Below are 27,430 nucleotides of genomic sequence, written 5' to 3'. Positions count from 1 at the left end.
GCCCCTGCCCGTGAGCAGTGCCGTGTCGGGGAGCCTGGGGTGGCGGGGAGACCAGCTTGCTGAGCGGGCTCCCAGCGCGGGGCCCACCCCCTGAAGGGGACGGGAGACGGAGGCGCCGGGTCCCCGGGAGCGCAGGGCCTGGCCGTGTCATTCATCGCCGTGCTCTCCAGCTCCGGCCGTGTGCCTGGTGCGGAGAAGGTGTTGGAACCGGATCTGTCATAGAGGAAGCGAGCGGCTCCCGGGCTCCGGAAGGGCAGGCATCGGGTTCTCGGTAGGAGGGGGGCCCAGCCCGGCTCTGCCTGTGCGCTGGCTTCGAGGTCACCCCCTTCCTCTGGTGGAGTAAGCGGCGCAAGGGGGAGAAGGCGAGGGAGCTGGGGTTTCTCAGCCTCAGGTCCTGGAAGCCCAGGCCCAGGGCCCCTGCAGCTGGGATGGGTGTCCCTGTCCGTCCTGATTCACTCGGAGCCACGCACCCAAGAGACCTCCAGGCCCGTGCGCAGTGGCCCGGCCATGCCTGCCCCTGGGCTGGTCGCCCTGTCAGACACACTCACTGTGGAGGGGCTGCCCGGCCCGGCTCCTTGTCAGTCTGAGCCACTGGGGTTCACCCGCACCCGCCTGCCCCTGCCGCCAGTCGGGTGTGTGATGGGAAATCCTGTTCTGACTCAGAAAGGAACCCCTTCTTTTGCCTTCCTGAGCGACTTCCTCATTTTGCTGGCCATGTGGCAGCATGGCACTGGGCTGGGCCACACAGGCCCGGCTTGGTCCAGAGGCTGCGCAGCAGAGTGGGCGCCCCCGAGCCTCGGTTTCCCCACCTGCAAGGTGGTGCCGTCACCTCTGCCTGGGGCAGGGACGCACAGCATCTGCCGGTGCCTGGCGCACAGCAGGTGGCCTCCCCTGTGAGAGCTTTTGGTGACCTTTTCTCAACCCACAGGAGTCTCCTTTGCATCCGAAGGTCAAGAGCCTTAGTGACCTTGACACCCACCCAGGGTCAGATGAGCCTGTTACCCACAAGCAGCGTGGGCCGCTGTGCTGGCTGGGTGTTTGCTGGGCGAGGCCCGGAGGACCAGCCTCCAGGGCCGACAGCGTGGGAGGAGGTGGCCGCTCTGCACAGCCGGCCAGATGTTTGCACGGTCCATCAGCTGCTGAGAACGGTCCTTTGATTTGACTCCTTGCACTCCTTGTAAAGGGCACTGCGCAGGCATTTCCTAGCCTGTGGCCTAAGGTACCATGTTGCAAGGAGCCTGCTCCGTCCAGCGTTGTTTCCAGAAGGTTGAGCGGCTGCTGCCTCGGCTGCTTGTGGGTGTTGCTCCAAGACCCTCACTGCCCCCCTATTGCCCACAGACTGAAGTCCGTGCACCCCTTTGAAACCCACGCTGTTCAGCGCCCCCCCCCCTCCCGCCCCCAGCCTGCCTCTCCAGCACTCCTTCCTTCTGCCTCCCTTGACAGTTCTCTGAACTTGGCCTTGCACGTCCCCGCCTCCCAGCTTTTGCTCATGCCGGTCCGTCCACTTGTCACGCTCTTCCCCACTTCTCATCTTACCCAGACCCTGCCCATTCTTCGCCTCTCAGCGGGGGGTCCCCTCTTCTTCTGGGAGCCCCTCCCTGGGCCCCCTGATCAGCATCACTGCTCCGTTCTCTGGGCTCCCAGAGCCCGGGGCGTGTCTCTCCATTTGCACGCCATAGCGACCTCACTTAGAGTCACGCAGACCCTGAGCGTGGTCACCCGCAGCCCCGCGCCTGGCTCAGCACCGGGCACGTCTGTGTTGAAGTCACACGGTCCGAGTTCTGGCTCCTTGTCTCGGCACCACGAGCTCTGGGGCCCTGGGCAGGTCAGGACACCCTCTAGCCTCAGCGTCCTCCTCTGTAAAGTGGACGTGAGGAGTAACGCCCGTCTGCCGAGTATGAAGGATGTTTTTATCGTTAACTCAGCAAATGCAGCTGAGTTGAATTGAGGAGCATCTCACCAGGATTCCAGATACCCAACGCAGCCACCTCCCTGGGCCGGGACCTGGCGCCCAGGCTGTGCGGCGGCTTCTGAGGGCCTCGCTGAGCCCCGTTTCCCCGAGGCTGCCCAGAGGCAGCGGGCCTCCCGTGGTCACTGCCACGGTCAATGCCGTCTTTGGAGGCCGCACCTCCCACCCCCACGCCAGCGTTTGGTCCGTCCTGTCAGGCCACACTCTGCTCCCTTTTGAGAAGCAGAGTTTGCCTGCTGGTTCCATCGCTTGATGGGAAACGTGCGTGCCAGGCACGTCATGCCCGTCAGACCAGGTGGACTTCGGGATGGTGTCGGGCTCTCGGAAGCAGTCTGGCTAGAAGCAGCTGGGTCGTCTGCGGCTCTGGGTCCAGTCGTCCCGAGTTCGCTCCCCTCTCGGCAGTAACAGGGACCAGCTCTGAAATTTTAAAGTCAAGTTTTTCAACTCTGCAACGTCACTGACACCAGTCTTCCAAGCTGCCTACAGGCCAGGTGAGGCGATGGGTGCCTGCAGGGAGGGGTATATTGACTGGCACCTCACACATGCTCAGTGAGTGGGAGGGCTGGCCTCTGTTTTGCAAATGGATGTCCCATTGTTCCAGCACTTGTTGAAAAGACTGTTTTTTCCCCATTTAATTGTCTTGGCGCCCTTGCTGAAAATGAGTTGTTGGTAAATAGGAGAGCTGGTTATCTGTGGGTCATTCTGCAGAAGTCTGTTTGTCCCCATTCGAGGCACAGGATGTCTTTATGCCCAGACGAGTCCTGGCCACATGCTTGGCACTGAGCCGCTACAAGGTCTTGGGTGGGTCTCTTTCCTTCTCTAAGCCTCAGGCTCCACGTCTGTCAAACGGCACAGCTAGATGAACGGATTCCTAGGCAGTGGTCCAACTGTGACACGACACGCTGAGACTCCCCTCAGGGAGTAGAACCTTCATTGCTCCTTGGGGTGTCCCAGCATCCCATGAGGCCCAGCCCGGCGGCCTGAGATCTGGAGCCAGTCTCAAAGCTGGGCAGTTCCAGCCACTCCCCACCTGGCCCGGCCCCGTGAGAGCCCGCCCAGCCTCTCCAAGAACGTTGATGTTGTGCTCAGTTAGTGAGCAGCACCGCCCTCCCCCACGCCTGCTGTGCTCCAGGCCGGGGCACACACAGCAGATGAGACGGGCCTCCGCCCCGGGGTGCCAGTCTAATGGGAAGACAAACACGCCAACAACAGTCACAGGGCTGCAGGTGCACGTGGGAGGATGGCAAAACACAGCTGTGTGGGCAGGCCACGTGTGAGCCCTGGCCCGAAGGTCAGCATGTGCTCTGGGCAGCATCTGAAGACTGTCCGGTGAGCTGTGGCAGCCACTGTAGTTGCCTTACGGGTCAGCTGAGGTAATGGCATGCGCCATCCAGCGGTGGCCATGGCCGTTCTGGCTCCTTTAGCTCCTCAACCAGCCCTACCACGCTGACCGTGTGGCTGCTGGCCCCCTGTCTCCAGGTACAGGCTGCCCGCGTTTCAATCCCAGCTCTGCGTGCTTTGGGAAAGTTATTTCACACCTCTGAGCCTCAGCAGCGCCTCCCTGCGGGACATCTGCTCCGGAGCACTGCACGTTGGAGTTGTAGCTTGGGAGAGTGTAGCCTTTACTCCAGGTGCTGTGGCCCAGTGTTGCTTATTATAGCCCAGGGCTCTGGCATGTGGGAACATGGTGACACGGTGCAGTTGCTTTAAGTTGCCAGAACGGAAGGTGATCGCTGCGGTCCTGTGCATTGATAGAGCAGGGTTCCTTGGCAGTGTGCATGCCCCTTGCTAACAGCGAGCGCTCTTTGGGAGCTCAGACAGCGCCCCCCCCCCCCACACACACAACCAACACACACACACACACACACACACACACACACACACACGAGGGACTCCATTTATCTGTTTTTACAGGCTCTTGGCTGTTGGCTCAGGGTGCCTGGTTTTGTCCTCAGAGAACCCTCCGCCTGTTCAAGGAGTCCTCTGGCAGCCCTTGGAATTAGAGCAGGCTCCTGTCGCTTGCACATGTCTCCCTGTCACTCAGCCCCTCACTCCTTTAGCCTCCAGCCAGTGGGCTGGAGCTGAGCCCGCCAATAGCCTTCAAGTAGGAGGAGCCTGGGGTGGCTGGAGCTGAGCCCACCAATAGCCTTCAAGTAGGAGGAGCCTGGGGTGGCTGGAGCTGAGCCCACCAATAGCCTTCAAGTAGGCGGAGCCTGGGGTGGCTGGAGCTGAGCCCACCAATAGCCTTCAAGTAGGCGGAGCCTGGGGTGGCTGGAGCTGAGCCCACCAATAGCCTTCAAGTAGGCGGAGCCTGGGCGTGCTTGGCGCAGAGCCCGGGGCCAGTCAGGTGTCCTGAAGTTACACCTGCGAAAGTCAGTGGGCCTCTGCTGGGCGTGGGAGTGCCGACTAAAACCGCAGTGAGCTATGGCCGCCAGCTGCGATGGGCTAGGGACACACTGACCACAGGAGGAGGTGCCGAACGGGGCTCCCACGCTGCCGGTGGGAATGTAAAGAGGTGTGGCCACTTTGTGGCAGTTTCTCAAAAATGCAAACACGCTCCTCCGGATGATCCGGCCACTCCACTCCCAGGTGCTTCCTTAAGAGAATGAAAGCTTATGTCCACACAGTGACCAGAGCAGCTTTGTCTGTGGTCGCCCCGCACTGACCACCAGTGGGTGAGTGAAGAAGCACGTGGTCTCCCTACACGGTGGAGTATTTCTCAGCAACGGAAAGGAAGGGCCCACTGACCCAGCCAGCAGCATGGCTGAGTCTCAGAGCGGTCCTGCTGAGCGAAAGAAGCCGGACCAAGGAAGAGTCCATACTGTGCCATCCCATTTGTGTACCCCCGCCCCCCCCCACCCCCCCACCCCGAAAATGCAGACTTGCCTCTAGGGACAGTGAGCACACACGCAGGTGCTGGGACGGGGTGTGGGCAGGCGGGAGGGATTAGAACGGGGTCGGGAAACTATGGGGTGATGGATGTGTTCTCTATCTTGATGGGGGTGAGGCTTTTAGGGGCGTGTAGATGTCAGGCTTGTCCGTTTGCACAATTTAAGTGCACTTACTGTTTTTCAATGATGCCCCCACAATGCTGTTGAACGTGAAGGCCGCCCCACCTGCAGCCCCCCAGTCACGGAGAGGAGCCTGCTGGGCCTCCTTCAGAGAACTCACTGGTTTGTGCCAGCAAATCGGGAGAGTGACGTCCAGGCAGGGCTGTCGAGGAGCTGGGCCACCGTGTCCGCGCTTGCTGACCTCACCGTGCCTCCCTGCGCCCCCGTGTTCTCCCTGTGAGATGGGACTGACTTGTACCTCCCTCCTGTGGTGGTTGTGGGAGAATGCGGGGAAATCCATGTAACGCGCTTAGTAAACATGCTACCCGGCCCATGGGGACCCAGGAAGGGAGGGGCTCTTTCTATTGGCGGCTGGAGCTGGGAAGCCCCCCCTCCAGTGGCTGTGAACTGGATCTTGAAAGGGGTCAGGGCAGTGTCTTCTGGAAGGAGGTGTGGAGGGTGGGGTGCAGGAGGACTTATCAGGTAGAGCTAAGCGGGGGAGGCCGCACTCAGACCCTAAGCTTCTAGCGACATCGGCAGCTCCGTCCTCGGGGTCCCGGGGAGCGCGGCTTCGTCATCCAGGCCAGGGTGTCTCCGCGGGGCCTGAGGGATTTCCCTGGAGGACAGGCGTTCTAGGAGAAGTCTTGAGTCTTCCCTCTGATAAAAGCCAACAGCACGTGCAAAGGGCCGTGCTCCGGTGAGAGGAAAGACATTTCACCGGAGACGGCGCTCATTCCTGAGGCACTCGGTGAGGAGCGCGGGTCCCGAGGATGGGTTCCTGTGCAGCCAGCATCTCCTCTTAAAGTTCTGTTCACGTGTGCTTTGCATGCGGGGGTCACAGGAGTGTGGTGAGGTGTGTGCGGTCAGACCTGCTGCCTTGGGCTGCGGCGCCCAGTCCAGGGAGGGGGCGCTGGCTCAGAGGGAGGAGGGCCAGGTGGCCAGGCAGGTCTGGTGGGTTCAGGTGTGACTGATGCCTGTGGGAGGATTTCTCCCGAGAGAAGGCGTGAGGCACCTCCGGTTCCAGGGCCAGGGAGAGGCTGCCGTGCTGTGGGGACACGGCTGTGGCTCACCTGGGAGGGAAGGCGAGGGCCGGTGTCGGGAGGCTGCTGACGACCTGGAGGCTCAGCCACATCGGGCCACAGGGTCTCAGGGCGGGGCCTCGGGCTGGAGTGGGACTGAGAGGGGCCTTGCCACCGGCCACGTGGGGCAGTCAGTGCAGGAGCCTGAGGGTGCAGGGGACGCTGTCTCTCCAGAAGCGTGGGGTTGGGTGTGACCCGCAGGCGGGAACTGGGCACCGACCTGACGTTCACTTTTCTGAGGAAGCAGAGGCCGCGGGTGCCTGGGAGGCCTGCCCCGCCTCTCCCCTGTGGTCCGAGGTGCTCAGTGTCTCCTGAGGCCCAGACCCATCCCCTGAGGTCCTGTCCGGGGCCCTCTACCTGCAACCAATGGCCAGTCCCTGCCCCCCAGACTTTAGGACCCCCCTCCCCTGACAGCCATGCTGCCAGCGGCCGGCTCTGACCCTGTGGCCAGGCCCCCTCAGAACCACGGCCGGGAGCCCTGGAGCTAAGGCCCCGCTTTGATCGCCTCTCCTTTCTGGGCAGTCTAGCCTCTGCTCCCCTTCCCCTCCCCCCGCTCCCCCCCCCTTAGTTGTCCTGTGCCTTCTCTCCCTCCCAGACGGTTCCATTTGGCGATGCATTGCTGAGGACAGCATTTCCAGGGCGGAAATCTTGTCTTCCAGACCCTGCCTTTTGATGGAGAGCTAGGGCTTAGCGGGTTCAGAGCGATTGGCTGTGCCACTTTATAGTCAAGGTGCATGGGGGCGTCGCTGGGCCAAACCCCGTTTATCACTGAAGGAGAGCTTGGGTTTGGGGGTTTCAGAGCGATTGGAAATGCTGCTTTATAGTCAAGGTATACGGGGGAGTCGCTGGGCCAGAGAGCCGCTGGTTTTCAGGGCCAAACCCCACTCCTCCGTGATGGAGAGCTGACTGCAAGCCGCCCTCCAGCGCCTGTCAGGAAAGCAGCTGCCGGCCCACCCCTCTGGCTGGATGGTAGGGGCCCTTACAGCCCCGTGCAGGGCTCCTACATAACCCTTCGCAGCCAGTGGCAGAGGGTCTGGGTGGCTTTGGCGCAGCCTGGGGTTACCTCTCAGGCGGGAGGGAGCCCCGCATGGTTCCCGTCGAGGCTCGGTGCCCGTGGAGGGTGTGAAATGGAAGAAGGTGCTGCGAGTCCCCGGCCCGACGACCAGCGTGGACGCTGCAGCCGAGTCCCTCCCTTGCTCTGGGCCCTCTGCTCTCAGAACCTCAAACGCCGCGGGACAGGGAGCTCCGGGACCACCCTGCGGCCTGTGCGGTGCTCCGAGCGGCCGCCTCTCCGAAGCCTTGTCCGTGACAAGTAACACACGCGAGGCCCCAGCAGCCCCGGGGACGAGCGCTGGGGTTCAAACCGGCCGCCACGCGGTTCCTGGCATTCCATCTGTGCCCGGAGGAGCCGTGGGAACGGGCGGCGGGAACTGGCAGCGCAGGCGTGAGTCACCGGGAAGCCGAGCGAGTCACGGGAGGGGAGGCCCTGGGACTGGCCTCTGGCTCCGTCTGTGGTGAGGGCCCCCGGCCAGGTTGGGGGAGCAGGCGTGCCAGGCGGTCACTGCCAGCTGTGGGAGCGGGAGTTGACTCGGGTCTGAATTCGGAAGGCTTCTGGGTCCCAGAACAACCTGCCCGCGGGCAGCAGGGCTGGCACAGGCCCCGTGGGACCGAGGCTGCTGGCACCTGGGGCCTCCGCATTGTCTCCGACTCTCGATGCGGAAGCTGAGGCCCCGACGTCTGTCCAGGAGCCGGCTGCTGGGATTGGGAGCATGGACGGAGATGGCCCTGGAGGGCTGGCTGCCCCAGGCTCCCCGCACTCATGGCCGCTCTCCGTGGGCTCTGGGGGGTACAGGCAGGGCGTGGAAGCCAGGCCGCACTCTGGTATCGAAGGGCAAAGCCTCTGGACTCAGGCCACCCCGAGTTCGAGTCCTGGCCCTGCCACTCACCATCCTCGGTTGAGACCTAGCGTTGATCCTCAGCGCGCTCAGCTCTAAAGCAGGGCTAGGACGGAGCGTCTCGCTGGGCCTTTGCAGGGGGAGGGAGCCCTCTGTCACCGAGCCAGGCACACAGGAAGCCAGGGACACGGTGGCCGTTATGATTGTTCCGGTGAACCCGGGCCCACCGCTTCGGACAGGCGAGCGGCCATTTCTATAACGTGATGATACCAGCCACGTGGCAGCCACTCTGGGAACCCGGCTTCGCCCCCTCTCTGCTTGGGAGGGTTTTGGGGTCCTATTGTAGGGGTGTCTCTACTGGGTGTGGTGAAGTCCGAGCAGGATTCTTGGAGGCCTGGATCGCCGAATGGCAGTGGTGGTCTGCTGTCTGCACATTCCCCGGGAATGTGTGGGAGGGATCGAGGTGGGGGCTGCTCCATCCTGGCCCTTACGGGGTGTCTGCCCCTTCCTGGTGGCACCGCAGACCCCGTATGGACCTCCGCCTGCACCTCAGCTTCACAGGCCCAGGAAGGACGGGAGGGTGGGGGAGAGATCCATGCCAGCCCACCCCCAAGATACGGGGTTCTGAGCCCTGGTTGGCAATCGTGGCTGATCCGGCCGGCGGGCAGTGCCAGGGGATTCCTGTCAGTGCCAGATCCTGTGGTTTTTCCTGCAAAGGCTGGTTCCCCGGAGCTCAGCTGCAGCTCAGCGGCTGTTCGGGGGCCCGGAATCAGGGCAAAGGGGCAGCTACCTTCGTAGTTTCCAGACGGACAGCCTGGGCCGGCCTGGCTGGGGCCTCACGTCCACTCCTCCCGCCCTGGGCTCCGCTCCGGGCACAGGAGGGGCCGCCCTGTCGCTGAGCCCGGCTCCCTGCCGCCCAGGGGTCTCTCCCTCAGCGGCAGCCTGTCCTCCCTGCGGCTGCTCTCCTGTCGGGCTGCTCCGTGGCCCCCAACCTGGTCTGGTAATGCCACCTGCTTTCGTCGTCCCTCCCCCTGCACCACCCCCCAGGACCAGGGTGGGGGGGGGAGATCCTGGTCCCCTTTCCTCTCCTGGCAGCTTCAGTCCCCCCGGCTCACAGCTGGGCTCAGAGCGGGCTCCCTCGGGTGCGACCCTGGCCGGTCCTCCCAGGTGTGCTCGGCGCTCTGCTGGGCGGTGGAGGCGGACCTGCCTGCGGAGCCAATGTGGTCGGTGAGACCAACTCGGGCGCGGGAGCCCGACAGAACCAGGTTCCAATCTCAATGCTGCCACAGCTCTGTGTCCCGGCCGCTCACTCCGGCTCGGTGTCCGTGTCTGCGATGGGGGAGGTGAGGGCAGCCCTGTCCTGAGCAGGTGCCCACGATGCCCACAGCATCCTGAGAGGAAGGTGCAGGTCGGGGGAGGAAGCTCTGAGGTCCCCCCTGCTGACCCTGCTCAGCCTCCCTGCTCCCCCTGCTGCCTCCTGCGCGACCGTGACCATGACCTGCCTCTCAGACTGGGGACGCCGATTAGACGGGGACGCCGAGGACGGAAGGGGCAATGCCAGCCCCCCTGGTGGCTTTTTGGGTTAAGTCCATGTCCCCATCTCCAGCACCTTTCCGTCCACCACACGCCTTTTTAAAAAAAATGACATTTCTACCACTTCATTCACCCTGAACCTGCCCTGTGACTCAGATTAACCTCTCCCGCCCACCGGTGTGGCTCAGTGGCTGAGCGTCGGCCCATGAACCAGGACGTCCCGGTTCGATTCCCAGTCAGGACACATGCCTGGGTTGTGGGCTTGATCCCCAGTGTGGGGCTTGCAGGAGGCAGCTGATCAACGTTTCTCTCTCATCATTGATGTTTCTCTGTCTCTCTCCCTCTCCCTCTCCCTTCCTCTCTGAAATCAATTAAAAAACATATTAAATAATGGAAAAAAATCAAACTCTCCCCCTTCTGAGGGGATGACTCAGGCCCAGAGCTCAGATTCTGGAAGCTTCTCGGCCTCACATTCCATTCCTGGGGGAGCGTGTCCCCAGCCGTGCCCCCGGGTCTCGCCCACCTTCTGTGGACCTGTCAGTCTCAGACCGATCAGTGGCTTTTTTAAAAAAAATAAATCGTTATTATTGAAAGCATTACAATGTCCCTTTCTTTGACCAATGGCCTTTGATCCAGGTGCAACCTGAGGATGTGCTTTGCGTAACCGTGCCATCGCCTGCCCTCACCCAGCTTTGCCACCCGGGAAAAATAAAGTCCTTGCGCGCCCGGCGGTCCTTGGTGATAACCGCGCCGATGCTGGGAACCGGGCTGTTTCCGTCCTAACTGCCGCCTCCCGGACCACGCCAGCTGGCACCAGAAAGGGCCGTGTCCTCTGCCCAGAGACACGTCCGCAGCCACACCCAGAGCTGCTGCTGGGACTTGGAAATGAAAGTCTGTGTTTTTAAAATCCTGAGCACATTTTTTTCTTTTTGCCAAAATGGTTGGGCCAGGGCTACCAGGACCGATCCTAGGCCCTTCTGGCCTCAACACCTACCCTCAGCCAGCTAGCTCTGCCGCCACGGGCCGCGGGGGCTCCCTGCGGCCGCCGGCTGCAGCCTTGGGCCACGGAAAGCAAGGTGGCGAAGGGCCGCCCATGGGCCACGTGGGGCTGGCGTCCGCTTTACTAGTAGCACGGCCGGTGACTGTGGAATGGGTCTTGCGTTTTTTAAAGCGCCATAAAGTCAAAGAATATGCAACAGAGACTGCATGTGGCCTGCAAAGTCTGAAACTATTTATTTTCTGACTCAACAAAAACAGAGCAGCCCCGCTGATGGGGAGGCCCCCTGGGCGTCGCCCTGGAAGGCTCTGGGCCTGCCTTAGCGGGGCCGGAGCTGGAAGTGGTGATGGAGGTCTGAGCTGGCTGTGGAGGGGCGGGAGGGGCCCGGCCAGATCAGGCTGATGGCTCAGGGCCAGGCGTGGCCTGGCTCACAGATCTCACCCCACAGCCTCAGGCCCCTCCCTCAGAGATGCTCTGTGCCACGCTCATGGGGAAAGGGGAAACTGAGGCCCAGAGCGGCAGCGGCACTTGCTCCATCCAGGCTTCTCTCCTCCTCTCCCTGTCTGATTTTAGGAGGCCCCCCACCCCCCACCCCCGCCCCGTTCGGCCTCGTACCACACAGTGTTTGCTTTGCTCACTCGTTTCTGTAGTTGGAATTCCCAAAGGGCCGGTCACTTCTCTCACTGGCACCGGGTGCTGAGCGGGTAGGTGCCTCGGGGCACGGAACAGGGTGATGCCTCCTCGGAGGGCGAGGCTTTGGGGAGGGAGCGTGCTCTCAGCAGAGGGGACAGAGGTCGCGCCCGGTGCTGGCTGGGCTGACTGGTGAGGGGGCTGCCCGCCTGGGCTTGGTGGTGAGGGGCTGGAAACGGGTCACGCTGGGGCCTGGGGGCCAGTGGGTGGACCGCGCTGCCACAGGTCACTGAAGCAGGCGCGTGGATTTGCGTTCTAGAAAGCCTGTTTCCGATAGCGGCCCACGGATGGGTCCTGTGAACGAATGCGCTCATGAAGTGTGTGCGGAGGGGGGCGTGAATCCCACGGGCAGTATTTCGATATCGGTGTTCGTCACCCCTTCCCCTGGGACCCTCTGCGCTTCGTTCTCCGCCTTCCCAGCCTTTGTTCCGCGGAGCCCACAGGAAAGGGTGAGAGCCCATCCCCCTCCGCTCACAGCCCTGCCGGCTTCCAGCTCACCCACCCGCCCCGTCCTGTTCCACGTGCACTTCCCTCGGGGCATCTCCATGCAGGGCGGCGCCCGCGTTTGTGGCCGTGGCCGTGGCCGTGGCCGTGGCCCGCTGGGAGCGCCTGCTTCATCCTGTGTGTCGTTGAGTTGGAAGGGAGGGGCTTGTGGGAACAGGACACGAAGCCCGGCCTCTTGAACTCTGCGGCCACCTCACCGAGCCCCCGGGGGTTAGGGCCATCCGTGGGGCTGATCCGTGGGTCCGAGGCTCACTCCGCTGCGCCCACGGACCCTGTGCTCCGTTTGATGCACCTCAGGGACCCCACACCAGCAGGCGGCAGGGGCCCGGGCATCCCCGCTGGGAGGGTCCTCCCAACCCCGCTGCCTTTTGGTAACTAGAGCTTCCCCATCGCCCCGGCGTCTGCAACCTGGGGGCCCCGCTCCCCCTCCCCGTGTCTTGTTTTATACAAATGGAAGCGGAGCTTTTGGGAGCCAGTCAAGTCCCCCCCAGACGAGAGCTGAAAGCCACAGGCACCATTTTGGACCCGCTTTTCACGGGAGCATTCGCAGCCTGGGCGCGGCCGGGGGAGCGAATTAAATCGTGAGAAGAAAGCCAAGCCGCTCTGAACCCCAAGCCTCTTTGCCTCTAAGAGTTCGCCATCACACGTTCGTCTGAGGCGTGTGCTCCCGATGGCCGCCCGGCGCTCCGCAGCGTCCGTGAAGCGCACTTCTCTCCCCCGTCTCCCCTGTTCCTGGGCAGCTGGATTGTTGCTAGTTTTGTCTAGTCTTGTTTTGCCATTTTAACTAAAATGGTCGGTTTTGGGTGCATGAAACTTTATACCAATTCTGGCCGATTTCAGCGACATTCGCTGAAGGCTTACTCTGAAGGCAAGGCACTGTGGGAGATGGAGGATAAGCTAGACGCAATCCCTTACATGAAATGCAGATTTAAAGAACTTGAATCCAAAGTAGCTTAGAGTTCCCGTACGCAGACAACAGGCGCTGGCATACAGGGAGTTCTGCCTGCGCTTGGAGGGGTTTAGAGAAAGTCACATGAGGAAACCCGAGACTTCATGCCCAGCGGGAGGGGGAGGGGGAGGGGAGGGGAGGGCAGGGAGGCGGGCAGTGCAGAGGGGCTGGTTAGGCCGGGCACCTCCCAGCCGGCAGGCCTCCTCCGGGGCAGCTGATGCCAGCGGCGGCCAGGGCAGGTGGTGTGGGGCTCGGTGAAGCGCTGTCTGCCGTGGACCCGGGTTGGTGGACTAGCAGGCACGAGGCCCGGGGGACCTGCCGTCCCGCCTGACATGTTACTTTTGGGGGCTAGGGTCAGCTTGGCTGATGCCAAAATGGTTTCTAAAATGGAGGCTTTTGATTCATTCAGATCAAGATTCATTATCTGTCGCTGACACCTCAGGCCACTGTGTTTGAGGGTCAGAGGGCGGCCCCTGTGTCCCCAGGTGGGTGAGCCCGGAGCAGGGAGGCTGGGAGGCCAGAGAGAGTCCCCGCCACCCGGCGCCCTGGAGAGCCCAGGCCTGTGCTCCGTTCCTGCCTGTCTCCGGTCCTCGGCTCTTTGACAAACGCAATCACCAGGACTGTGTTCCCCTGTCCGAGCACAGGGGTGGGGCGGACCTGACTGTAGTCACAGTCTCCCCCACCCTCCGGGCCACCACCCACCTGCCCTGACCCCCATCCGCCTGCCCTGACCCCATCCGCCTGCCCTGACCCCATCCGCCTGCCCTGACCCCATCCGCCTGCCCTGACCCCCATCTGCCTGCCCTGACCCCATCCGCCTGCCCTGACCCCATCCGCCTGCCCTGACCCCCATCCGCCTGCCCTGACCCCCATCCGCCTGCCCTGACGCCCATCCGCCTGCCCTGACCCCATCCGCCTGCCCTGGGCCCCCATCCGCCTGCCCTGACCCCATCCGCCTGCCCTGGGCCCCCATCCGCCTGCCCTGACCCCCATCCGCCTGCCCTGGGCCCCATCCGCCTGCCCTGACCCCCATCCGCCTGCCCTGACCCCATCCGCCTGCCCTGACCCCCATCCACCTGCCCTGACCCCCCATCCACCTGCCCTGACCCCCATCCGCCTGCCCTGACCCCATCCGCCTGCCCTGGGCCCCATCCGCCTGCCCTGACCCCCCATCCGCCTGCCCTGGGCCCCATCCGCCTGCCCTGACCCCCATCCACCTGCCCTGACCCCCATCTGCCTGCCCTGACCCCCATCCGCCTTCCCTGGGCCCCCATCCGCCTGCCCTGACCCCCATCTGCCTGCCCTGACCTCCATCCGCCTGCCCTGACCCCCATCCGCCTGCCCTGACCCCCATCTGCCTGCCCTGGGCCCCCATCCGCCTGCCCTGGGCCCCCATCCTTCTGCCCTGGGCCCCCATCCGTCTGCCCTGTGCCCCCTGCGTCCCGCCCACCTGCCGATCTCACCTGGTCCTGCCTCCAGCCCGCAGGTGCCATGACTCAGCAGCCCCAGGAGGGCTTCGACGGCAGCGTGGAGGACGCCCGGGAGTGGATGAAGGCCGTGCAGGAGCGGCTGCAGACCAATGACAACACCCAGGGGCCCCGGGCCGCCCTGGAGGCCCGGCTGCGGGAGACCGAGGTAGGCAGAGGCCTGGCCTCGCCCCTGTGGCTGGGCCGGGGTCCCTCCAGCTCAGCCCAGGTTTACAGGACTGTCAGGGGCTGGGGGGACTCGCCGGTGTTCCTCAGACTCTGGTGTTCAGTCTCCCGGGGACTGGGGTTTAAGTGCAGATTCTGGTCCCGGAGGTGGGGTGGGCCCGGAATGTGGCATTTCTGAGATGCTCCAGGGCACGCTGCTTCCGGTCCTTGGGCCACTTTCAGAGTAAGGGTCCAGAGCCCCCCTCTGCCCTCCTGGCCTGGCAGGGGCACATACAGCCAGGTGGGTCCCCACCCCAGCTGGCCCAGCCCAGATTGCCTTCGGGGGACTGGGGAGGGGCTGTGCCTGTGAGAGTGATTCCTTTGGCTTCTCCCGGGCCTGGTCCCCCTGCCCCCACGCACAAAGCAGGGCTCAGTGCGAATGGAGGTACACAGAGGGGGTGGGTGAGAGGGTGACAGCCTGGACTACCCAGCCAAGGACCTGGACCCTCTTCTGTAGCAGAGGGGCAGTGGGTTGGACGTTTGGAAGGTCGGGGACTGGAGGGAGAGGAGTTGGCAGCCCAGAGCCCCTTCCCTCCTCAGACGGCAGGCTCCTCATGACCAGATGACTATTCGCGGGGGCACTGGGAGCGGGGAGCTGAGGCTCATTCTGCACCCACTGTGCTCACGGCTGCACTTCACAGAAGCCCCGTGAGGGTGGTTTTATTGTCCGCACTTTTCAATAGTGAAGTGCGTTCCTACACACCGTGAGGGGCCCAAATTCGAGGCGTTGATCTGGTGACGGCGTGAGTCCAGGGCTGAGTGTGGACACCTGGGCAGGGGAGGTGGGTGAGGCACGCCCTGTGTGCAGGTTCACAGGGTAACAGGCACAGGTGTGCACGTGGCCCGGCGGCCACACAAGCACGAATGAGGAACGTCATCCATAGCGAGGATCTCGCGATGCTCTCCTCCTCTACAACCATCCGTGGCTCCCCATTGCCCACCGAAGACATGCCAAGGCCACCTGGACCCAGTCACTCACTGTCTGCACAGCCCTGTTCCCCAGCCTCACGCCCTGCCCCCACCCCCACCCCAAACCCCACCTTCCAAGCACATGCCTCCTCCTAGCGGCAGAAAACCTCCTAAACAGCCCATCACGACACCTTTGTCTGTGCTGCTGCCTCTGCTGGGCATGCCCTTTGGTTTGGGTGCAGGTGTGGGTGTGAAATGAAACACTCCCTTGCCCGAGTCGCTCCTGACCCCCCAGCCCCGCCCCAGGGGTTCTGTCTGCAGACACCACCGCCCTGCGGTGCACGCGCTGTCTCGGGCCCGGATCCCTTTGGAGCCTGCACCCTTTGCTGGCAGGTCATGACCTGGCTGGTGGTCTGGCTTCAGGGAAGGCCGGGGTGGTTCTTAGGAAGAGCCGTTGGCGAGGCCAGGGAGAGTGGGCCCTGGAGGGGGCTTCCATCGGGGGGCCCCCAGGAACCTGACCTGGAGCCTCGGAGCGGGGCCTCATGTCCTGAGTGCGCCCCCGGGGCTCTCCCACGGGCCCTCCCACGGGCTCTCCCTCCAGCTCTCCCACTGACCCTCCCACGGACCCTCCCACGGGCCCTCCCACGGGCTCTCCCACGGGCTCTCCCACGGACCCTCCCACGGGCTCTGGGACGCTGATCTATGTGCTTTGACATTTCAAAGCCGATTTTGCAATAAAAAACCACTTCACTCCTGTGGTCGGTGAAAGCGAGTGGCTGGTGCCTTCTTCGCCTGCCCGGTCCGGGACCTCCCCTGGGGGCCCCTCCCCCAGCTCGGTGGTGCCCAGCCCGGTGCCTGCCTGCGGGGTGGCCGGGAGGTGCGCTTCCATCCAGCTCTGGGGCGTGTGGCCGGGACCGAGTCCGTGCCCTCCCACAACCTGCTTCTCCATCAGGCCCCTGGGTGCTGAGCTGCAGGCCCTCACGGGGGTGACGCGCCTGGGAGGGAGCCCCGAGAGGCTGTGAGTCCATCACGCCGGCTGTGGCTCCGCCCGCTCGCCCTTTGTCTAACCCCGGGAAACTGGCTCTTGTGCCCACGACAGAAAATATGCCAGCTGGAGCCGGAGGGGCGCGTGAAGGTGGACCTGGTGCTGCAGGCGGCCGAGGCGCTCCTGGCCTGCTGCCCCGAGGACCAGAAGCCCGCGATCCTGGCGCGGCTCAGGGACATCAAGGCCCAGTGGGAGGAGACGGTCACCTACATGACTCACTGTCACAGGTAGGGCTGCCCCCGGACCCTGCTTGCCCACCACCTCCCTGGCCTGGGGCCCTGCCAAGGGACATCCCTCCAGCGCTGGGATCGCTGGGAACGGGCGTCCTCTTGGGACGTTAGCCTGCCCTGCCTGCCTCGTTCTAATGTATTCAAGCGTAATGATGAGAACAGACGGCGGGAGCCCGGCTTGTTTTGCCAACAGTTAATTCTTGTTTGACTTGTCACGTGCGCATTGCCAGCAGAACGGAAGGGCCCGATAGGAGAATGGCCCGGAGGAGGGGGGCCTGTCTCCTCAATAGCCTTTTAGCCCAGCTTCCCGGCCTGTGGGGAGCCAGGCAGGGGCCCAGTGGGGTTGGGCAGAGGGAGGCCTCCCACTCTGGAGGCTACTTGCTGTATGGCCTTGGGAAAGGTACTTGACTTCTCTGAGCCTCAGGCTTCTCATCTAGACAATGGGTACAATCAAACGTTCCTTGAAGGCTGTCAGGAGGATGGAAGGGGGAGATAGCCAATGCCAGGAGCAAGGCACACAGTAGGCCCTCAGCAAACGGGTGCTCCATCTTTTTTTTTTTTTTTTTTATGTCTTTATTGATTTCAGAGAGGAAGGGAGAGGGAGAGAGAAAGAGAAACATCAACGACGAGAGGGACTCATTGATCAGCTGCCTCCTGCACGCCCCACACTGGCGATTGAGCCCCCAACCTGGGCATGTGCCCTGACCGGCAATCGGACTGTGACCTCCTGGTTCATAGGTCGACGCTCAGCCCCTGAGCCACGCCGGCCGGGCACCATCTTAAAACCAGAATGCGGAGTGGGCTGGGGGGCCTTTCACAGTAAGGTTTTGCTTTTAAACCCTTGTCACTTGGAATTCCACAGTGGCTCGATGTGTCCAGACAGACAGGGCCACATCCATGTTACAGATGGGGAAACTGAGGCAAGTGAGGAGGCAGGGCTGTGCAGTGAGTTTTTGGGGTCCCTGGAGCCCACACACAGGCCCTCAGCCTCTGTCCCCACTGTGGGGTGACAAGCCCACAGATACTACTGTACTCTGCAAATGACTAGACACACTCCCGGCGGCATTTGGGTGTCTGTTAGTGGGGGTTTAGGGCTAGAGTTTGGGGCGCTGGTAGCTAAGGCTCCATAAGCCGCGTTAGCAAGGCTACGGGTCTCAGAGCAGCTCTGGAACTGAGCCACCCTGACCCCTAGTCCCTCGGAGCTTCCTCAGCAGACACAGGGTCCTGTCCGCGGGACTGAACAAGGGCCCGGGATCGAGTGTCCTGAGCTGCCCAGGCGGCTCCGAGGCCCTGAGAGGGCGGCGTCGGGTCCGGGTCCGCTCCCTCAGCCCCGAGTCCCCGAGCCAGGTGCGCGCTGGCTGGCTCACGGCCGTGTCTCTGCGCCCACAGCCGCATCGAGTGGGTGTGGCTGCACTGGAGCGAGTACCTCCTGGCCCGCGACGAGTTCTACCGCTGGTTCCAGAAGATGACGGTGGCGCTGGCGCCGCCCGCGGAGCTGCAGCTGGGCCTGAAGCAGAAGCAGTGGCAGCTGGGCCAGGCCCAGGTGCTGCTGCACAGCGTGGGCCACCAGGCCGTGCTCCTGGACCGGCTGCTGGAGGAGGCGGCCTCCCTGTTCCACAGGATCGGGGACCCCAGCGTGGACGAGGACGCCCAGACGAGGATGAAGGCCGAGTACGAGGCCGTGAAGGCCAAAGCCCAGGTGGGGGAGCAGTGGGCTGTCTACCCGTCCTGCCATTTACCCATCTCGTCTACCCCTCCGTTTGCGAAGTAACCATCCAGCCACCCACCGACTCCCCACTACTCCCCACCCACCAGCATTCATCCCTCTCTCCACCTCCCTATCCGCTCACCCACTTATGTCCCCACTGAACGTCACGTCTCCCATTTACTGTCCCCCATTCACCACCTCATTCATCCACTACCTGCCCAGCCGTCTATGCAAGCACCCACCCTCCCATACCTCTGTTTTCTCACTGCTCACCACCAGCCTGACTAATCTCCTATTCGTCTTGACAGCCACTGACTCCCCCTCCCAGCCAGCTATCGGCTCATTCACCTACTCACCAACCCGCCCCGCTTCACCCTCCCCCTCACTCATCCATCTCTCCACTATCGACTACCCACCACTGTTTACCCCTTCACCCACCTACCCACTCACTCCCTCCCTGTCACCCACCTGCTCATCTACCCACTCCCTCCCTACCTACCCACCCGCCAATCTTCTATCTACCCATCCAACTATCCCTCCACCACCCACCCACCCATCCACCCGTCATCTACCATCCGTATACCCAGCGTCACGCCGTGCTGCGTACACAGGTGGTGCTTGATGTGTGTGGTTGACCTACTGACGGATGGTTCATAGGCCAACGCTCAACCACTGAGCCACACCGGCCGGGCTGGAGGGAGATTCTTGATGAGTGTGCCTGGCCCTGCCGGGGGTGGGGGGCGGGGGGAGGGCAGGAGCACTGTCCTCGGGGACGGGAGCGCAGGCTGGCAGCCAGCAGGGTCTTGGTGTTTATCTCGTGGAGTGGTTGTAGCCCAGCGGTTCCCTTTCCTGAGGGGCCGGGGCGGTGGCAGTGTCCTCTCCCTCTGCTTCCGGCCTCACAGGGGGCGGCCGGCCGGCACCTGGGCGTGAATCACAGCCGTCCGCGCAGCCCGGGCCCAGCCTGCGGCCACGCCGCCTTGTCGGTCGGCTGGGTTTTGACACCCTGACAGCCGCCGGCCACAGATGGCTGCGCTGTTCGGTCTAACGAGCGAAGGTTGCGCCCTCTCGCGTTTGTCACCCCTGTCATCCTCCCCGCGGCGGCCGGCGGCGGCTGAACCGTGCTGTGCTCGCCCCGCCTGGCACGGAGCTCGTCTGGATGGCTGCCCTGCTGGGCCGCGGTCCTGTCCAGGGCCGCTCCCCGAGGCTTTATTTACTCTGTCCCGGGTGCCAGCACCTCATCACTCACACACACACACACACACACACACACACACACACACACACCTGCCAGCCGCACGCTCACTGGGGAAGCTGCCCCATTACAGCATCTGCAGCCATCAGAGCCGGCCTGTGCCGACTCCCTGCGCGGTCTCCCCGCCCCGCTCCCCCGCGCGCGGAGGAAGCCCTGGGTCGAGGCACACCGCCCGTGGGAGGGGCAGCCGGCCGGGCAGCGTGAAGGAGCGGCTGTCCCTTCGTCCCCTTTGGAGTGTGAGCAGCCGTGTGTCCGTCTGCCGTGTGTGCTGCCGAGGCTGCGAGCCTCGCTTCCATTGGAGGGAGGGTCCTCAGCTCTTCCTGAGGGCTTGGCCCTGTGCCTTGGTTTCCCCGTCTCTACAATGGGGGTACTTTCTCCTCCTTGCAATGGCGGCAGCAAAGGTTTGAGTGAATTGATCAGTGTTTCTGCCTTTGGCAGGGAGCCCCTCAGGCCGTGTACAACAGCAGGGAAGCGTTTGAGTCTGTCTGTCCACGCCTCCCAGCTGAGAACTTCTGACTTTGATCCGTACCTGCTGCTGGGCACGGCCGGCCCCGTGGCCGAGAGCTGGGCTCGGCAAACCTCGGCCCCCGGGCCAGATCCAGCCCACCTCTTGATTTCGCGCGGCGTGTGAGCCAAAGTGGTTTTTACCTTTTTGAGTGATTGCGGGGGAAATAAAGACCAGAATATTCCATGACACCTACAAATATGAAGCAAAAATTTCGGTTTTACTAGAAGACACCCCACCCGGGTGTGGTGCCACCGGCTGCTCGTCTGAGGTGCTAGGGCAGGAGCAGCGCGGGGAGGTGGAGTAGCTGCAACAGAAACCACGGGGCGGTGAAGCCCAATGGCCATTTGTGCGACGGGCGGGCTTTGTGGTTGTGGGGAAGGTGACGTAGGCGCGTGCTTGTCCAGGCCGGTCGGTGCTCAGGTGCGTTTTACTGCTTATTAGATGGAAACCCCTCGTTCCCTCTCCTTGGAACCCGCTGGCAGACACGCCGCCTGCACTCTCCCTGCCGCTCAGGAAGCTGTCACAGAGCGGCCCTGCGCTGGGCCCGGGGACGAAACCACCGAGGGCAGCGTGTCTGTGGGGCCTTGTCCCCCAGCAGGAGCCCCAGCAGGGAAGACCGTTCACTCGGCCCGGGCAGCGGGCGATTCTTCAGAGAAGGGGGGCTGGAGGGGAGCACCCCGAGAGGCCAGCCGTGACAGCAAGCAGAGCTCCGTCACGTGGCGCTCGCGGCTGCCGTGCTGCTCGCAGGAGCTGCGGCTCTGACGTTCCGTCCTCGGCATCCAGTGAGGCAGGTGCTGTTAGCGCACCGCACCGATGGGGAGGCCCGAGGCGGGCCAGGGTTCACGTCGCAGGCAGTGGGCTTTCCAGCCCAGCGTCTGGACCGAGTCTGCCCTTGACCTCCAGGCTGTGGCACTTGGACCTGAGCCTGGGGGCAGTGGGAGCCAGGGAGGGGTTTAAAGAGATGGTGCCGTGATCACGGGTGTGTTTTGAAAAAACCGAGTTCCTAGGCGCACAGTAGGTCTTCTATCAGGAACACTGTTATTTTCCCAAAGGTCAGTCCCCCTCACGACCATCTTGTCCCCCGGGGGTTAGGACGTCAGTGGGACTGTCAGAAAGTAGAGCTGCCTCCGACCCGGGCAGGTGCCCTCACCGCCCTCGGGAGGAAGCGGGCACACACCATGGTAACGGGCGGAAACCCTGGACCAGCCTTACCGCCTGGGCTCGCCTCTCGGAGCTTTCCCAGCGGGCAATGGCTTGGACAATCCTTTCACCTCTCTGGGCCTCGGTTTGCCTGTCGGTCGGGCTGGGTTAGTAACACCGCCGTGGGCTGGGGGGCCGGGAGGGTTCGGGGAGATGATACCATCCGTGCTGTTCCCGGAGCAGCTCTGGCGCCTCGGGGACGCTCGGGTGAGTGTCTGGGGCGGCAGTTGCTGTTCCAGGCCCAGCCCTGAATGCTTTTGGTCTAAGAGGATAGAGAAGAAAGAGCCCGGCCGGGTGGCTCAGGGGTTGAGTGTTGACCTATGAACCAGGAGGTCACGGTTAGATTCCCGGTCAGGGCACATGCCCGGGCTGTGGGCTCCATCCCCAGTGTGGGTGCGCAGGAGGCAGCCGATCAATGGTTCTCTTTCATCATTGATGTTTCTCTCTCTCACTCCCTCTCTCTTCCTCTCTGAAATCAATACAAATATATTTTTTTAACCTTTTGCACTCGGATGTCGAGTGTGACTTGACACGGTTAGCATTAGAATAAAGGAATCGAGAAAAAAGCAAGCGAGTGCAAAGGGTTAAAAAGATAGAGAAGGGTGTCTGGGACTTCTTTATTTCCAGCAAAAGGGGTGAAATATCCCAGAATCCCGGACCCTCTACACATGCGCGCGTGCACACACACACACACACACACACACACGCAGGCCCCAAGGCCAGGCGGCCAGGCCGGCCCTCATGGCGGTCCTCTCCCCTCCCCAGGAACGAGTGGACCTGCTGGAGCAGGTGACCCGGGAGCACGAGCGTTTCCAGGCGGACGTGGACGAGCTGCAGCTGTGGCTGCAGGCGGTGGTGGCAAAGGTGAACGGCTGCGTGGGGCGGAGCTGCTCACTGCCCGCTGGCCACCGGCTCTCGGCGCTGCAGGTAACCGGGCTGTGACCACCAAGGGCCACTGGGGAGCCCGCACAGGTTCGAGTTCATGTCACAGGGGTGCCGGGCCCAAGGGAGGCACAGACCTCCATGGGCCACAGGTCCCACGCGAGGAGAAGCGTGGAATCTAGTGGCGAATGTGCGGGGCCTCGGCCGCCTCATGGGAACCTCTGAGCCAGCAGGGCATTTGGCAACCCAGGCCACGGCAGCGTGGTCTAGACTAGGGGTCTCGAACGGGGCGCTGTCATGATAGCCCCATATGGAAACAACCGGATTTTTGTCAATAGGGCATTGAATAAATGCGATAAGAGAGGCCTGGTGCATGAATTTGTGCACAGGTGGGGTCCCTTGGCCTGGCCAGCAATTGGGGCCAATTGGGGCCATGTCACCCAGTCCTGATCGACCAAGCTGGAGGGGAGGGACCATGGGAGGTTGTCCAGCCATGGGAGATTGGCTGTGGGAGCGCACTGACCACCAGGGGGCAGCTTTTGTGTTGAGCGTCTGCCCCCTGGTGGTCAGTGCATGTCATAATGACCAGTTGCTTAGGCTTTTATATATATAGGTACTATATATGTGTGTGTGTGTGTGTGTATATATATATATATATATATACACACACATACATATGCTAGTATATATATGGAGGAATATTACAATTAGAGGGAATGAAGTACTGATAGACAGCAGAATCTGAAAAAGCATTATGCTGAGTGAAAGAAGCCAGTTTCAATAGATAACATCTCCTATGATTTCCAATAAGTTCTAGAATCTTCCAGGATGTTAGAGATGCTGTATGTTTTGATAACAAGGTGGACTACGTGAGCATGCATGCATATTTCTCAAAACTCTGAACAGTGACACCTAAGGCCTGTATACTTCATTTTAAAGGCAGTTTCAAATAAAATAGATTTAAAGGTGTTTGTAGAACAATTTTTTAAAAAATTAAAAGCCAATGACCATTTATTTTGAAAAGAAACTTGATCGCATCGTCGTAAGTGGAGATCCAGCACTCACTCCTAATTAGCAGGTGACCGTACAGGAACATCATGAAACCAGACGGGTCGTGTGGTTCTGCCCGGCTCCACGCGGCTGCGGCCGGAGGCTCTGCCTGAGCCGGCTCTGCCTTGTTAGAAAGGCAGACTAGCCAATGTCCGGGGGGTTAAAGACGGGGCCCCCACCCAGCCCCCCGAGACGACGTGCTCCTGGGCTCTGAGAAGACTAGGAGGGATGTGGGCGGGAGTCAGGGCTGCCGAGGCAGACAGTCCACCCGGGGACAGGTGCCGCTGCGCCCCCCAGCTCCGGGCGTCCGTGCTGAGCGGGAGGTGCCCTCATGGTCTGCCCTCCCACGCTCCCCTCCAGGACGTCGCCAAGGATTTGCCCCGGGGCGAGGAGTCTCTGAGGAGGCTGGAGGCGCAGGCGGTGGGGGTCATCCAGAACACCTCTCCTCTGGGTGCCGAGAAGATCACCCGAGAACTGGAGGAGATGCGGAAAGTTCTGGAGAAACTTCGCGGCCTCTGTGAGGAGGAGGAGGGGCGGCTGCGCGGCCTGCTCGAGTCCACGGGCGCCTTTGAGCGGCGGAGGGCGCAGCTGGAGGCCGAGCTGGCGGAGTTCCGGAAGGGCCTGCGGAGGCTGGCGGAGGAGGGCCTGCAGCCCGCGGCCAAGGCGGGGACGGAGGACGAGCTGGTGGCCCGCTGGAGACTCTACTCGGTAAGCAGGGTCTGTCCAAGCCACGCAGTCCAGGCGGCCGAGGCGCCTTGGGGTGCCGCCCCTGGGAGCTCACCCTCCGGTGGGAGGATCACGGTAAGCCCTAAACACACTCACTCCGCTTCTCCCGGGTCTTGGGGTGTTAACCCAAGTTGGGTGTTTGCACCCATTTGCTGGGAGAGGAGACTGAGGCCGGGAGAGTTTCTTTGTCCCCATGAGTCCGTGGGTGAATAGGACCCGAGGCGCATTGTCTCCAGGTCGGCCACGCCCTGCCCGGGGGTGGATGTGGGCTTCCTGAGCTGAGCCTTAGGCGGGAGGGAAAGCTCCGAGCGTGGAGACGGTGACCAACGATCAGGGGGTCTGGGACCGAGCAGACATGCCCACCCTGGGGAGGGTGGGGTGGGTTCCAACTCAGACGTGATGTCCAATCAGAGCCCCCCCCCCGCCCCCATATGCACAGGAGGCCTGTCTTGTGGACAGAGAGATTTTTAAAATAAAGCAAACACCTCCCCATTCCTGCCGTTATTTACGAACTCAACGGGGTCGCTCCGCATCAGTTAGTTCCGTTCGCGGAAATATCTGAAAGCAAACGGCCCAGAGCCCTGTCCACTCCCCTTGTCCTGTGTTCTCTCTCCCGTCTAACGCGCGCCCACGTGCAGAACTATGTCCGTGGGGGCAGGAACGAGGCAGGTGTACTCGAGGGCCCGCTCACCCTCCTCTAACGCCCATCCCACTGTGATGGGCACAGGGACTTGCTTCCCGTTAGCACTGGCCGCCTGGCCCCAGGTGCAGGTGCGGTGCAGTGGTTAAGGGCGCGGACTTTGGGATCGGACTGCTGGGTTCAAGTCCTGGCTCCTCTCCTTGCCAACGGGATGCCTTCGGGAGGATGACTTTCATCTCAAAGGCGAAACGGGGATGTGGGCAATGGCCCCTCCCCCGCAGTTCCTCATGCACTCCGGAAAACAACAAGTGCTTAGAGCCCTGGCCGGTGTGGCTCAGCGGATAGAGCGTCGGCCTGCGTACTGACGGGTCCCGGGTTCAATTCCAATCAAGGGCATGTACCTCAGTTTCAGGCTCCTCCCCGGCCCAAGCCCTGGTCAGGGCTCGTGCAGGAGGCAACCCATCGATGTGTTTCTCTCACGTTGATATTTCTCTCTGTCTTTCCCTCTCTCTTCCACTCTCTCTAAAAATCAATGGAAAATGTCCTCTGGTGAGGATTAACAAAAAATAAAACTCTTAAACGAGGTTCCTTGCATATGAAATGGGGACAGGAGACTTGCCCTCCAGAATCCTGGAGAGCCTCACACGCAGCACGGTGTGCGTGTTCCTGGGGATCGGTCACCTGTGCTGTGAGGTGCTGGTGTTGGTGACAACGCCGGGGGCGGGGGGGGGGGGGGGGCGGTGACATCAAGAGAAAGACCAGCTTGGCGAGAGGCAGGGTGGGAGGTGGGGGAGCAGTGTCCCCGGGCCCACTCCCACCAGCCACGCTCACCGCCCTGAGCACGCACCCTGTCCTGTCCCGGACTCACCACCCCCTCGGGGCGTTTGTGCCGCAGGCGACGCGGGCGGCGCTGGCCACGGAGGAGCCCCGGGTGGACCGGCTGCAGGCCCAGCTGAGGGAGCTCATCGCCTTCCCCCACGACCTGCAGCAGCTCCCCGACAGCGTCGTCCAGGCCGTCCAGGAGTTCCAGAGGTGGGGGGCTGTGGGGGCCGAGGGCGGGGCTGGGGGCCGAGGGGGCGGGACTCGGGGCCTTCTCTCCCCAGGAACGCTGCCTCCAGGAGGCGGCTGCTTTCTCTTGCAGCCTGGAAACGCGCGTGCATCTTGTAGCTCTCAGTGACGGGTGTCCAGGGTGCCAGCTTGCTCTGTTAGTCATGGTCCCTTCCTTTAAAATAAATATATTTTATTGATTGCAGAGCGGGAGGGAGAGGGGGAGAAAGAGTAACATCCATGATGAGAGAGAATCATGGATCGGCTGCCTCCTGCACGCCCCCTACTGGGGATGGAGCCCGCAACCCAGGCCTGTGCCCTGACCGGAATCGAACCGTGACCTCCTGGTTCATAGGTCGACGCTCAACCCCTGAGCCAGGCCAGCCACTTTCCCTTTGGGTAGTGTTTTACATTTCACTCCAAACAGAGGCCTGGCGCTGGCTTCCTCCGTGCGAAGTGGCTCCTTCGCCACTTCCACCCCGTCTCCCTGTGCCGCTGGCGCTGGCGCTGGGGCCACCAGGCCGTGGCCGAGGGGAGGACTCCTCAGGACAGACACCGGCCCCTGCGGCTGACGGTGCCCACGGAGCCTCTGAGCCCATCGCCACGCCGCCTCTGCTCCCCTCGGCCACGGCCCGGGCGCAGGGCCCTCCGCCTTCCCCGCAGCGCCGACCAGCAGGCCCGGCGCCCACGCTCTGGGCGACTGCGCACGGGCCATTCGGAACCCGTAGCCGTACGTGAGCCTGAGAGGTGTTCAGAACTCACCCCTCCGCAGCTCCTTCCTCTGCCTGTTCCTGGGGCTCCCCCAGCACGAACCCAGGGGCTCCCCCTTGCGGGGTGTCTCTGCCCCACAGTGTGCTCAGGCCCCACCTCTGCACTTTCAGAGCAGCGGCCAGGTGCCCGCGGGTGCCCGCCTGGTGGTGGTGGTGGTGGTGGTGGGGGTGGTGGGGCAGGGGTGCTGCCCTCTTCTGAGCACGAAGCTGCGTGGGACGGGGGCCCTCCAGTTGCCCTGCTGAGGCGTCCGGCGCTGCCGGCCTCTGCCTGGGCGCTGGGCATGGCGGTGAAAAAACCTTCTGCAGGAGTTATTGGGGCCTGGGACCAGGGCCTCCTACTCAAGAAAGGGTCTGTTTGCTTCGCGAGGTGCCTAGGGGCACGCAGCGCCTGTCGGGGACCCCACGCTTCCTCTTGAGAGCTTGGCGCTCCCTGGCCGTGACGCCGGGCTGCACGTCTGTTCGAGGGCTGCCTTGTTTCGGGGGCACTTTCATCCTGAGGGCATGGGCCTCTGCCGTTTAGATGCCCCAGCAGCCGGCGCGATAGGGGTGGGACCCCCGGGGAGCAGTGCAGGCGGGCTCCCTGGGGTCGGGGTGGAGCGCTCCTGGGCTGACCCGCTCTCCTGGCTTCCCCCCTCCCCGGCCCTCGCAGCATGAAAGGGAGGAGCGCCCGGCTGCGCAGTGCCACGGGCGTGGAGCTGTGGCGGCGTTTCCAGCGGCCTCTGCAGGATCTGCAGCTGTGGCGGGAGCTGGCCCAGCGGCTCCTGGACGTCACGGCCAGCCTGCCTGACCTGCCCTCCATCCACACCTTCCTGCCGCAGATCGAGGTAACCGGGAGGGCTGGCCGCGAAGCCGGGGCGGCCACCCGCCAGGCGCGGCACCTCCGTCACCCTCGCAGGGCGGGCGTGTGCCCGGGCCCTCTGACATCTGGGCGGAGCTCACTGCCCGGGTCTGGCACAGGCGTCCCGTGTGCCCAGGACGTATCAACACGGGAGACAAGAGGCAGAGCTGGTGCCTGGGTGACCCCCCTCTACCCGCTACCTCTGCTCAGACCCACCTCCCAGGAAGGTCACATGTGGAGAGCGGCTACTGTGTTCAAGCCTCGGACT

General features: G+C 62.9%; 1 protein-coding gene across 1 annotated transcript in view; it reads left to right on the top strand.

The window, feature by feature from the left end:
• Positions 1 to 27,430, top strand: part of SYNE3 (spectrin repeat containing nuclear envelope family member 3) — a 63,748-nt gene that overhangs the window by 17,384 nt on the left and 18,934 nt on the right. The window contains exons 2-8 of the mRNA XM_054715741.1: positions 14,146 to 14,301; positions 16,366 to 16,538; positions 17,931 to 18,240; positions 21,975 to 22,136; positions 23,502 to 23,849; positions 25,403 to 25,539; positions 26,974 to 27,148. Coding sequence (XP_054571716.1) covers positions 14,158 to 14,301; positions 16,366 to 16,538; positions 17,931 to 18,240; positions 21,975 to 22,136; positions 23,502 to 23,849; positions 25,403 to 25,539; positions 26,974 to 27,148 — 1,449 coding nt within the window. The 5' untranslated portion in view covers positions 14,146 to 14,157. The remainder of the gene's footprint in view (positions 1 to 14,145; positions 14,302 to 16,365; positions 16,539 to 17,930; positions 18,241 to 21,974; positions 22,137 to 23,501; positions 23,850 to 25,402; positions 25,540 to 26,973; positions 27,149 to 27,430) is intronic.

Source organism: Eptesicus fuscus, chromosome 5, assembly GCF_027574615.1.
Source record: "Eptesicus fuscus isolate TK198812 chromosome 5, DD_ASM_mEF_20220401, whole genome shotgun sequence".
Lineage (NCBI taxonomy): Eukaryota > Metazoa > Chordata > Mammalia > Chiroptera > Vespertilionidae > Eptesicus > Eptesicus fuscus.
Note: the sequence above shows the minus strand (reverse complement) of the source record. Positions and strands in the feature narration are given on the sequence as shown.